This window comes from Alosa sapidissima, chromosome 23, assembly GCF_018492685.1.
Source record: "Alosa sapidissima isolate fAloSap1 chromosome 23, fAloSap1.pri, whole genome shotgun sequence".
Taxonomy (NCBI): domain Eukaryota; kingdom Metazoa; phylum Chordata; class Actinopteri; order Clupeiformes; family Clupeidae; genus Alosa; species Alosa sapidissima.
The window spans coordinates 9014954-9027453 of record NC_055979.1 but is presented as its reverse complement, the minus strand read 5'-3'; the positions used below and the strand labels follow the sequence as shown (position 1 = coordinate 9027453).

At 49.3% G+C, this 12500-nt stretch overlaps 1 protein-coding gene across 1 annotated transcript in view; it reads right to left on the bottom strand.

Moving 5' to 3' along the window:
- Positions 1 to 12500, bottom strand: part of LOC121698888 (zinc finger protein GLI2-like) — a 94470-nt gene that overhangs the window by 17250 nt on the left and 64720 nt on the right. Inside the window, exons 4-5 of the mRNA XM_042081387.1 lie at positions 10585 to 10778; positions 7026 to 7208 (exon numbers count right to left, since the gene is read on the bottom strand). Coding sequence (XP_041937321.1) covers positions 7026 to 7208; positions 10585 to 10778 — 377 coding nt within the window. The remainder of the gene's footprint in view (positions 1 to 7025; positions 7209 to 10584; positions 10779 to 12500) is intronic.

Sequence of the window (12500 nt, the reverse complement as noted above, 5' to 3'; positions counted from 1 at the left end):
ACACACACATGCATGAGTATACATACACACACATACACACACACACACACATGTACATACATACATACAGCACACAGAACCAATGACTTATTGTAAAGTCACTATACAGTCATTGATATGAACACGAAAGAAATACAGTATAAACACACATTTATCCATACACACACACACACACACACACACACACACACACACACACACACACACACACACACAGCAGATATGAACACACAATAAATATGAACACACATTTATCTAGACACAGAAACACTCACACATATGCACAGCAAATACAGTATAAACATGTACACACATCACATAAGCACATCAACACACACACACACACACACACACACACACACACACACACACACATACACATACTGTACACACACACACACACACACACACACACACACACAACACAGGGTTGCAGGGTTACTATTGGCCCTGACCCTTAGTGGACAAGCCCCTCTTGTTTCACCCTTCCTCCTCGTCCTCTGAGCTAAGCAAGTGTCAGGGCATGCACTGTGAGCATGTCAGAGACTTCACTCTCTGTGTTATGAGTGAGTGTAGCATCAGTGTGAGTTTGAAAGTGTTATTTTTGAGGTGAAAGAACTGCATTGTGTTGCTTTAACACTTGCAACGTAAAAATGGACTCCCTCTGCTTCTCCTCTCCCCTTTCCTTTTCTCACGAGGAGGAAATCTATTGAGTCATTTGGAGCGGTTATCATTGTGTCATCTCCCTTCCTGGCTATACCGAGCTATTTCTGGGTGAGGAGGTAGAAGAGGAGGAGGAGGAGGAGGAGGAGGATGAAGAGTCCTGGCGGGATGGCCCAACAGGGAGTGGGGTGATTGATGCGTAAGCCACCTCCACCCGACACTCAAACCTCCCGGAAATAGCCCAGCCCTATCAATACAGCACACAAGATTGATTCCCAGCTAATACTGTAAACAGCACGAAAGCACCAGCACTGACCGAGCCTCAGCCTGGACAGGGACGGATCCCACGGTGTCGGGAGAAAGAGAAATCCATCGAACCAACATTTGAGTGACCTTTATTCATTTAGCAGACACTTATATCTAAAGTGACTTACAGAAGGACTAACGTTCAGGCTACAGTGCAGAGACCTTAGCTAGGAATTACTACTGCATCTGTCAATACTGTACTAATCGCTGCTCGGGAGTTTGTTTTTCTCGTTTTAAAAGAAGTGTTTGTAAACGCACTACAAGCTAGGGAATGGCTTTTTTGCCAAATTTCAGCCGAGGCAGGGAAGATTACGTCGTGGTAGAGAAATGCATCTCATAAAACTACAAGAGACATACAGTACATCCCATCTCTAAGTTTTTCCTTTTCCTTTTGAACTTTCTGTGAAAGCGACACAACTTGGCCATGTGCTTCATTATCTTTTCTCCAGTCCGGCTGCTAAACGATAAACATGAGTAGCTTTAGCCAGGAATATCCAGGAATCAGAAAAAAAAAACAGTCCTCCTCTTGGCTGGCTGTAACTGTGAGAATGAACGCTAATGAAGGCTCCATATCTCCTGCATCTCCAGCCCCCCCCGACCCCCTTTTGATTTCAACCCGGCACAATTAATCATTCCCAATAATTTACTGTAATTACCCTGATAACAATCCGCCAGCCGCACGCTGAACATCAGTTTGTTTAATGAAGGCAATTTGGAGAATTGATTTCAACCAACAGGAAATGTATGCAAGAGTGTGCAGTTGACCCCTGTGAGAAGGGCCCTCGGAACTCTGCCAGAGGTCACCCGGTGCTCGGATCAGCGAGTAACACTGGTTCTCCAGCCTGAACATTCCTGGTTGAAACAGTTTTCCCGTTTGCATTGTGCTCTCCGTGACACGTTATCCCAGTAGTTAGGGTCAGATTACAGACAGATGTGGAAGTGGACATGCATGCATCTGCAGTCCGCTACACTTCCCTGACCCTTGGGGGAGGTGTGTGTGTGTGTGTGAGAGAGAGAGAGAGTGTGTGTGTGTGTGTGTGTGTGTGTTAGAGAATGTGTATATGTGTATGTGTGCATGTATGTTCTGTATTTGTCCATATATGTGTATGTGTATGGGTATGTGTGTGATCGTATATATGGTTTTGTGTGTGTGTGTGTGTGTGTGTGTGTGTGTGTGTGTGTGTGTGTGTGTGTGTGTGTGTGTGTGTAAGGGGAGTAGTGGAGTGAGGGCTTTAAGTACAAACACTCCCCCCCTGTGGGTATCTGATCCGGTGGCTTTTGTTAGCTGGCGGGACAGACGTTTTCTCAGCACCGTTGACGGCTACGTTGTGTCTGTGTTTGTGTGTGTGTGTGTGTGTGTGTGTGTTGATGGCTACGACCCCGGGGCCTTTGGTATGTCATCAGAGGGGGGAAAAACACGCAACCAGTTGCTGTTGGGCCCAACAGGTGCTACGCATTAGTGCTGGTGTCGGAGTGTGTGTGTGTGTGTGTGTGTGTGTGTGTGTGTGTGTGTATGTGTGTGTTGGGTGGGGGGGTACTATGTGATTAGGAGTGCTGAGGTCGTAACCAAGGGCTCTGGCAACCGGACGTCCATAATGACTCTATCACATTCCGTGCCAGGCCTTACATAAACCATCCCTCTGTGTGTGTGTGTGTGTGTGTGTGTGTGTGTGTGTGTGTGTGTGTGTGTGTGTGTCGGACATGGGGGCCTTCATGCCGAGACCAATTCCCCCTGGACCATTGGCAGAGGCCTAATCCTTGCGCTTTGTTTCTCCGAGGGCCATTATTCTTAGCCTGAGTTAATGGCCCGCTGTCACCGCTAAATATGCATTTCACTACAGACCTGCGGCTCACTCTCCGGGCCCTGGGACCCGCCTGCTGGCGGTCAACAACGAGCACTCAAACACTGATGTACGAATATATATATTTTTGTTATAGGGGGAAATGAACCCCCCTCCACCCACCCACACACACACACACACACACACACACACACCCTTCCCAGTGTACAATTTCTTTTTGGTAAATAGGTATTTTATATCAAGCTAGGAGGGTTAACACTAATGCAGTTAACGAGATCTCCAGCGAGGAGCTCCCGGTGTGAACGCGGTGGGGTGGGATGAAGCTGGGTTGGGTGTGTGTGTGTGTGTGTGTGTGTGTGTGTGTGTGGCATTAATGGCTCTTTCTCAGAGACTGGGGGAGCAGACGCTGGAGAGCGTGGCAGTCGTATCTATCTCCGTTAGTCGGCCCTATCAGACTAGATGTGTTTATGAATGTGCCACTTCCCCGGAGAAATAAGGAGATGGAAAAGAGCTGGGCCTGCCATTCGCCTCGACCCCCCCCGCCCGCCCCAAACACACACACACACACACACACAGACAGACAGACAGACAGACAGACAGACAGACAGACACACACAGACAGACAGACAGACAGACAGACAGACAGACAGACAGACAGACACACACACACACACACACACACACACACACACACACACACACACACACACATTCACTGTCCTCCCTGGAGCCTTTGATCAGTTGTGTGTGTATCACGATGATTGGCTGCACTGGTCTGATCTAGTTGCTATGAAAGTGTGCATAGAAGCGGATGCCTGTTTCTGAGCTTGTCTGCTTTGGTCTGGAACCCTCTGAGTTTGTTCATAGCTTCGTAACTATGATTGGTCCCAGTCTGCTGTCCGGCAGCCACAGCTGCTGTAATTGACTGCCTATGTTGCCTAAACTGTTTAATTACTGTAGGTGCTGTTCATTTGAGCACTGATTGGTTTCAGATGGGCCTCTTCCACAGTGCCCAGAGTTTCAGTCGTGCTGGAGTGGGAGTATCCTCCTCTACTTCACCTGGCCTTGTGTTTGCACCACATCGAAGAGTAAAGTTCATACATTTGGCATACATTTGATCAGTATGTGTCCCTCCTGGATAGTGAAACCATGAGCTTGGTGTAGTCAGCCACACATTGACCCACCAGTTGAGCTACAGAGAAGAGAGAAGACTTCATATTTACTGAATTTACGACATCTCACTGCCCACACAGTTCTAGAGATTGACACTGGGAGCTTATGCAAGACCCAGAAGAACAAAGTAAGAATCCACTGTGACAGCTGAGAAGCTGCCATATTTATTTATCTTCTTAATAACACCAATTTGCACTCACTCAGCGTTTAACCTGTGGTTTCTTTCTGCCGCACCCCTTCCTTGTGTCTAAATAGGATTAGTGAGTCGGAGTTAGTCCACTCCCTCCCACGTTAATTACTCAGGACTCCTGCCCTGGCCTTGGATAACACGGCGCTTTCATTGCCAAACCAGTGAACCAAATCGAAGCTCAACACCGGATGAAAGCAGAGCGTGCTCATCATCGTGACCGAGACGTTTCATCCTTGTTGTTTTAATTCGAAAGCAACAAGACGTCTTCGAATAACAAGGCGTTTTGTTAAGGTGTCACAGCGCTTGCGATTGTGGACTCTCGTGCGAGTGTCTCTCCACTCCACTCGCACGGGCACGCAGGCTCGTCACGTGGAGCCGGGGCGTCGGGGGTTGGAGGGTTCGCACGAGCGGCGTGTCGTGACTGGCTCCGCTGTTGAGAGCGTCGGGGCTGATTGTGGGTGTTTTTCGGAGTGCGTCGGCCGCGCTGTGAAGTGTGGGCAAATATTTGTCTAGAACCCACGAGCTCCACTGCACGATACACACAGAGCGCGCCCCGGCTAAAACCAACAGAGCTCACCGCCTCTCCAGGCAGCGTCTTGTCTCTGTCCTCCCGTGTGATTAATGGGACGTGGCGACTAGAGAAGAGGGGGAATTCTCCGTTTTGAAGTGGGGTTTTTTTTTTTCCGTTTTTTTTTTTTTTTTTGTTCAGTTTGGTTAATGGTAAAGAAAAGAAATAAATAAAGTTGTTCCAGAAAAAATGTGGTCTGATCCCACGTACCTTCTGTGTGTCGTTCCATTTCGCTAGGCCTCTGAAAAAATAAAATAAAACGGTTAATCCGAACGCGCTCGGTTGATGTACGTGCTTGGCCCGCGTCGCACGACGTGTCAGAAACCTCGCGCGAAACATTATTATTGTAGCTTTCATATTAAACAGATTCATCAGTGCTCGGCTATTAAGTCAACAGGGCTCCGGCGTGCGTGTTTACCGCGACTCCCAGCCTCATGAAGCTCTCCATTCAGCCCTCGCCACACGTGGCTGGGAGGCGGCGGAGCGCTCTCAAAGGCCCGTCTGTGCGCCGTGGCCTCTGCGCGGCAGGGAACCCGCAGGTGCCAGCGCACATCAAACCCGCGGGGCGAGGGGTGGCGAGGGCTGTGGGCAACCTGATCTCACCCCGGGAGGGAGGTGGGCAGTGGCAGGGGCAGGGAGGGAGTGGGGGGGAGGGGGTAAATGTTTGTGGGTGTTTGAGCGAATGTTAATGTGGTGAGTGCGACGCCAACACAAACACAGGGCCGAGTTGGGAGGGAGGGAGCAGAGTGGAGAGCGGCATATTTTTCCGCCGATGTGGCAGCGGGCGTGGGAGATCTAGCAGCTCCGTCACGCCAAATACACACACCCACACACACACACACACACACACACACACACACACACTCTTTCCCTTTCCTGTGATGAATAAGTGAGGACACCCCTCAACCACCAATTAAACCATGAGGGATAAATTGGACATTATCTGCAGTCGGGCGTCCAAGGAATGCTGGATTTTCCCTTAGTGGAGCGGAGCGCGCGTGAGGATTCCTCCATAAATGTCACGGAGTGGGAGACGCAGGAAAACACCAGTGTGTGGACGAGACGACAGGCTAATAGGCCTCCGCTTGTGCCGGAGCAGAGGATGGAACAGTATGGAAGGGAGAGAGAGAGGGAGAGAGAAAGAAAGACAGAAAGACGGAGAGGGAGAGAGAGAGAGACAAAGAGAGAGAAGTGGATGGAGATAGAAGCAGAGAGAGGGAGAAGAGGGTAGAGAGTGTGAGCAGGATGATTTTTTAAAAAGAGGGAGAGAGAGAGAGAAGTAGAGGAAGAGAGAGAGGTAAAAAGATGGAGTGAGCAAGATGAGAGCTAAAAAGAGGTAAAGAGAGAGACAAACACAACAGGTCTCTTATGAATGAGTGGGACTGGTTTAAGGGAGCACTCTCCATCACGTACACACAAACACACACACCACTTTGAACTTGGCGAGGTCATGAGTTCACACACACACACACACACACACACACACACACACACACACACACACACACACACACACACACACCTCCCATACAGTGTGTTTGCCCGAGAGGCTCTCGCTTCGCTCTGCTACCTGTTTGGGATCTCCTTTTCAGGCAGCGTAGTGCCTTTGATGGCCACTTCCATTAAACACGCGTTGATAGATGACACTACACCCCTGGCATTCATCGAGACACAATCCCCCTCCAAAAAAAAAATCTCCCCTCGTCCTCCCGACATGGCTACCCTTTTAAGGTGACTCAGGAAATGGGAGATGAAAGTAGGCATTCATTACACTAAACACAACACCTGTCTGACACACACACACATACACATGCACACACACACACACACTACCCCCCCCCCCCATGTGAAAGAACTATCCAATAAACGTCACCGTGGTGCAATCAGTCCCCCCTGTGTTTATCTCAGCTCCTGACAGTGGCGCATGAGATATTGTACATAGTAACCTGGAGTGACATCGTGGAAGAATGGAAAGTGCATCAAATATCCCAGAAGGACATGAAAAGCAACAGGACAATCTGTCATAAGCAAAGCAACATGTTTTAAAAACACATTTAAAACACACACACTCACACTTAAAACAGCATAAAAAAAAACTCAGTAACATTTTACTAAATGTGATAACAACAAAAAGCATGTATGTGTGTGTGTATGCATGCATGTGTCTGTGTGCATGTGTGTGTGTGTGTGTGTAAAAACACAAGCATGTAGAAACTTCCCCAGTGCCTATTCTTGACCCTGTCTTCCTCTAGGACACACACACACACATACACACACACACACACACACACACACACACACACACACACACACACACTCTCACCATCAACAGGGCTGATGTAGTCGGGCAGGTGTGTGGCGGCGGCTGCCCCGGCCCCCTGGATCAGCAGCTCCCCGTAGGGGTTCCGGTGAGCGGCCATCAGGTGGTAGTACTCGGCCGGGTTTGCCCCCGGGGGAGGAGGGGGGAGGCCAAACAACCCACGCTCCTTCAAGTGTTCATGGGCCACTGCAGAGAGAGAGAGAGAGAGAGAGAGAGAGGGAGAGAGAGAGAGAGAGGGAGAGAGAGAGATCAACAAACGGGACAAACCCCTAATCCAGAATCCAGAAACCCTCCATGCAGAATTCTGCAGGGACATCCTCAGAATACAGACACAAACACCAAACAAGGCACGTAGGGCAGATTTAGGCCAATATTCTCTTTTTTTATTACGAATCGAAAAGAAGAGGCATCAAATTCTGACAACATCTAAAAACAAGTGACCCCACCACTTTATTCATTCAGGGGGGTCACCGGAAGGATGAGAGGACAGCGGAGAGGAAGGAGACAGACCGGAGTCTCTCCACACAAACCCCCCCCCCCCCTCCACACACACACACACACAGGCACACTCTTTAAATGAAAAAGAGAGGGGTTGTGGAAGAGAGAGGGAGAGACAGAGGGAGAAAGAGAAAGAGAGATGGAGAGAGAGAAACCGCCAGCCCAGTGTGGTGGCGTAGCGGCGTCACTGTCCTGCTGGGAGAGAGGGGGACTCCGACAGGGACATGAAGAATGGACACTACGCTCAGTGGAGGGCAGCCAGCCATGACAACACTCCCCCGATAGAGAGAGGGAGAGAGAGAGAGGGAGAGAGAGAGGGAAATGAGAGAAGAAAAGGAATGAAGTTAAAAGGGGGGGGGGGGGCTCACATTCCTGCGTTTCCTTAGCACTATAAACAAAGTAGCTGTCCCTCTCTGTCTCTTACACACACACACACACACACACACACACACACACAGAGAGAGAGAGAGAGCCTGTATCCGCAGCGGAAAGGACCTGTAATACAGTCCTACAGTAATGCTGCTGTAACAGCGTTAACATCTGCACCCAGTAAAGCGCTTTTAAAAGTGTCAGGGCCAATCAGAGTGAGGGATGAATTTGTTGCACGCCCGACACCCGCCATCCAGCTCAGCAGCAAGCATCCCATTCATCCTCCCTGTTCCATCTGTTCATGTGTGTGTGTGTGTGTGTGTGTGTGTATGTGTGTGTGTGTGTTAATGTGTGTGTGTGTGTGTGTGTGTGTGTGTGTGTGTGTGTGTGTGTGTGTGTGTGTGTGTGTTAACGTGTGTGTGTGTGTGTATGAGGGGAGAGGAGGAGGTTTGAATGTCCACTCAGTTTAAAAGAATACAATATGTCTTTCTATGATTCCCCCCTCCCATAACACACTCCAACTGTGCGTGACCCCTCGCAGTGTAAGTGATCTTTCACAAACAATTAGGCGCTCGGGCCCTAAGAAGGAGCAGAGTTAGCACTGACTTTACGGGGCCCTTGAAGCCGACCCCTCTTTCTCTCTCTCTTTCTTTCCTTCCTTTCTTCCTCCTCTCATTTTCTCTTTTCTTTCTTGTTCTCTCTCTCTCTTTCCCTGGATCATGTAACCCTTTTCGATTGAGTCACTTTGTATAACTCAATGAAGACCAGGCCTGTGAGCTGGGGAGAAATGCCAGAGTTTTCTTGCCGTCATGAAGACGTTTCTTTTTCTTCCCCAAATGAAATGATTGTATTGTAGGGGCCCTGACCGTGGCCCCTGTCTGACCTCTGGGGAAGCCTCCCCACGACTGTGCTGTACTATATCAAAGAAATTACACACACACACACACACACACAACTGTCCCACTCTGCATACTTGTCTGTGGTTGTGTTGGAGAGATGGTGATCACTACTGGACTATAATTTTGATGTATTAAAATGTGTCAGTTGAATGACAGAGAAGGCCTGGTGACAGCGGGCGCACAATGGCAGTTTTGTCCCCCTGCGCTCCTAAATCACGTAAATGTTTTGTTTGAGAGAGCGGTCAGTCAGAGCGTCAGCTAGCCACATAAAAGCCCAACTGCCTATCTTTCCTGAGATGGGATTCAAGGCCACCTCGGCATGCATTTGCATTCTCCACAGGCTCAAATAGCCTCCATTTCTCCCTCAATCTGCCTCCTCCTCCGCCCCCCAAACACACACCCTATTATTTTCCTTCTCTCTCTCCATATCCCACTTTCTCTCTCTCCATTTTTTCTCTCCCTCTCTTTTTCTTTCTCTACATCCTTTCCTATCTCCCTCTCTTTTCCTCTCTCTCCATATCCCTTCTCTCTCTCTCTGTCTCTCTCTCTCTCTCTCTCTCTCTCTCTCTCTCTCTCTCTCCGCGTCCCCATCTCACTCTCTCGTTTCCATTGCCTTATCACAGGCGAGATCTCCAGCGCGCTGCTTATTTGACTTTAAAAGCACAGACACATTACTGTTGACAGACTGTAAAAGGTGATTTATTCTCCATTCTGGCCGCACGCCGCCGCCTGTTATTCCAATTCGGCTCACAGGAGAGACTTGTCATCACCTCCCAGGGTACACTGGGGGAATTCTTTGGGGTTCTGTTTTCCTTTATTAATTTTCATCGCGTCCAACATCCACAGACACACCCATATGTGTGTGCGTATACAGACACACACACACACACACACACACACACACACAGACACCTATCAACACACAAACTTTTCTTCTAACCTTACCCCGAAGGATAAATCTACAGGGCAAAGATCAAACCACAACCTAAAAACCTAGCGCAACCTCTAAGTGTGTAAAATTTATGTTGTGGGGTGAGTTTAAGCCCTTTGTGTAACGTCTGTGTAAAAGCGTTGTTTTGTGCGCAGAGCCCTCTAACAGAACGGGGCTCCCTGATGGTGTACTTAGCGCTAAGCCCCTGACATAGTTCACCACTGCAGTGAGCTACGCTAGAGAGCCGTTTCATCATGCGCTGGGGAGACAGCAGGCTTGCCGACCGGTTTAAAGTTTAAAGACGGATGTGAATTCACAAGGTCAAGCGCGTGGACAGCCATGATGATGAGGACTGCTTCCTCTTGCCCATCAGAGGCCACTACACACACATTTCTCTCCACCTATTCTCTGCATAGGCCTTGGGTAGGGGAGTAGGGATCACACGCTTTTACCCCCTTACTCTAAGGTAGTGGTAGGTTAGTTTATTCTCAGCAGAGACTCAGGTTAGGGAACGTTTTCTTACTCTCAGAGTGATTTAGGATTCTCTGTTCAAGTTTGAATGTGTGTACAGCAGACGTGTTAGTGTGAATGTGTCAGTGTACTGAATGTGTGGGAGGCTCTGTACAGACTGTGGCAACAGATGTGGCAAAAAAAACCCCTCAATATATCTGTCTGTCTGTCTATGTCCATTCCTTTAGTGTTCTTATTTGAAGTATTGTGTTGTGTTGCGTTGTGTTTGTGTGTATGTGTGTGTGTATATGTGTGTGTGTGTGTGTGTGTGTATGTGTGTGTGTGTTTGTGTGTGTGTGTTTGTGTGTGTGTGTGTATGTATATGTGTGTGTGTGTGTGTGTGTGTGTGTGTTACCGTCGGCGGGGCTGAGTCCGCGGGCAGCGGAGATCATGGAGAGGGTGGGGCTGCCGTGCACCGAGCGCAGGTAGTGCTCCATGTGGGGGCTGATGTAGGGGTGGGGGTGGGCGAAGGCCGGCTCCGCCGCGCTCGGAGACAGGCGGATCAGCGAGATGTCCGAGATGACGGGACTGCCCGCCAGACCTGGGGCACTGAGGGAGAGAGAGGGGGAGAAATTAATAGCACATAGAAACACACACACACACACACACACACACACACACACACACACACACACACTCACACACACACTCACACACACACAGAGACACATACATACACACTCACACACAAAGACATACTTTACACTCACTCAATGTTCACAGAGAGTGTAGTCATTGCAAACTTTACTACTTCAAAGACACTGTTTCGGTAAGACTATTTCTCTTTCAGAAGAGAAGGTTACAGATAAAGTTAAAATCACACAGTTGATATTTTAGAGAGAGACTTTATTTAACTACAGCCCACCTCCTCCTCCTCCTCCTCCTCCTCTCTTCCTCACCACATGTCTAAATGTTTGGAGCTGTTCACAGTGAATTATGCTCTGCTGATACAGAAAAGCCTTTCGCCTCGAGACACACTCTCCTCGTCTCACCCAAACAAATATGCAGGCTCACACGCTTCACACACACTCGCAGACAGAGGCTCACACGCTACACACACACACACACACACACACACACACACACACACACACACACACACACACACACACACACACTCTCAGACACTCACTCACACACTACATACTCATACACTCACCTACACGCTTCACACACACTCTCAGACACTCGCTCACATGCTTCACACTCATTCTCAGACAGAGGCTCACATGCTACACACAAACACACACACACACTCTCAGACACAGACTCGCATGCTACACACACACATACTCACACACTCACTCACATGCTACACACACTCTCAGACACTCGCTCACATGCTACACACACTCTCAGACACTCGCTCACACGCTACATACACACACACACACACACACACACACACACACACACACACACACTCTCAGACACTCACTCACACGCTACACACACACGCAGGACGCAGTGCTCCTGTTGAAGCACAGATTTCTCTCCACAGATGCTCATGCAGGTCGTGAACCTGAGGCATGTGTGTGTGTGTGTGTGTGTGTGTGTGTGTGTGTGTGTGTGTGTGTGTGTGTGTGTGTGTGTGTGCCTGTGCAGCCTAATCAGGTCTGTGCCTGAAAAGATGTCATTAATCAGTGAAGTTGAAGATCAGCTTTCCTCCTCTCCTCCTCTCTCTCTCCCTGTCTCTCTCTATCTCTCCTCCTCTCCCTCTCCCTGTCTCTCTCTATCTCTCCTCCTCTCCCTCTCCCTGTTTCTCTCTATCTTTCCTCCTCTCCCTCTCCCTGTTTCTCTCTATCTCTCCGCCGCTGTGAGGAATCTGAGATCTCGTCTAACAATAATCCTCTGCCCGCCCCAGTGCGGCTTTGATCTGGCCGACAGGTTGAGGCGGAGACCGCCGTGCAGACCCGGGTCATTTAGCAGCAATGCGGTTTAGGTGGCCACCTGATCGGCGGGGTATGCATCGCCAGAAGGGAATGATTTCATGACGGGACGGGACTGTGGGGGGGGGGTGGAGGGGGGGGGGGGGGGGCTTCATGACACACAAACACACGCACACACACACACACACACACACACACACTCTCACTAAACTGTCTCGTTGCACACTTTGTATGAAGAGGTGCTGTGTACCCACTGAAGACAGTGTAGCACAACCTGAGATGTCAAACATCAGGAGCCCTATAGCCTCTGGCCTGCGCGTCTGGATTACTGTAGGTCCGGCCCTAATCTGACCCTAATATGGCTCTGATCTGGCTCTGATGT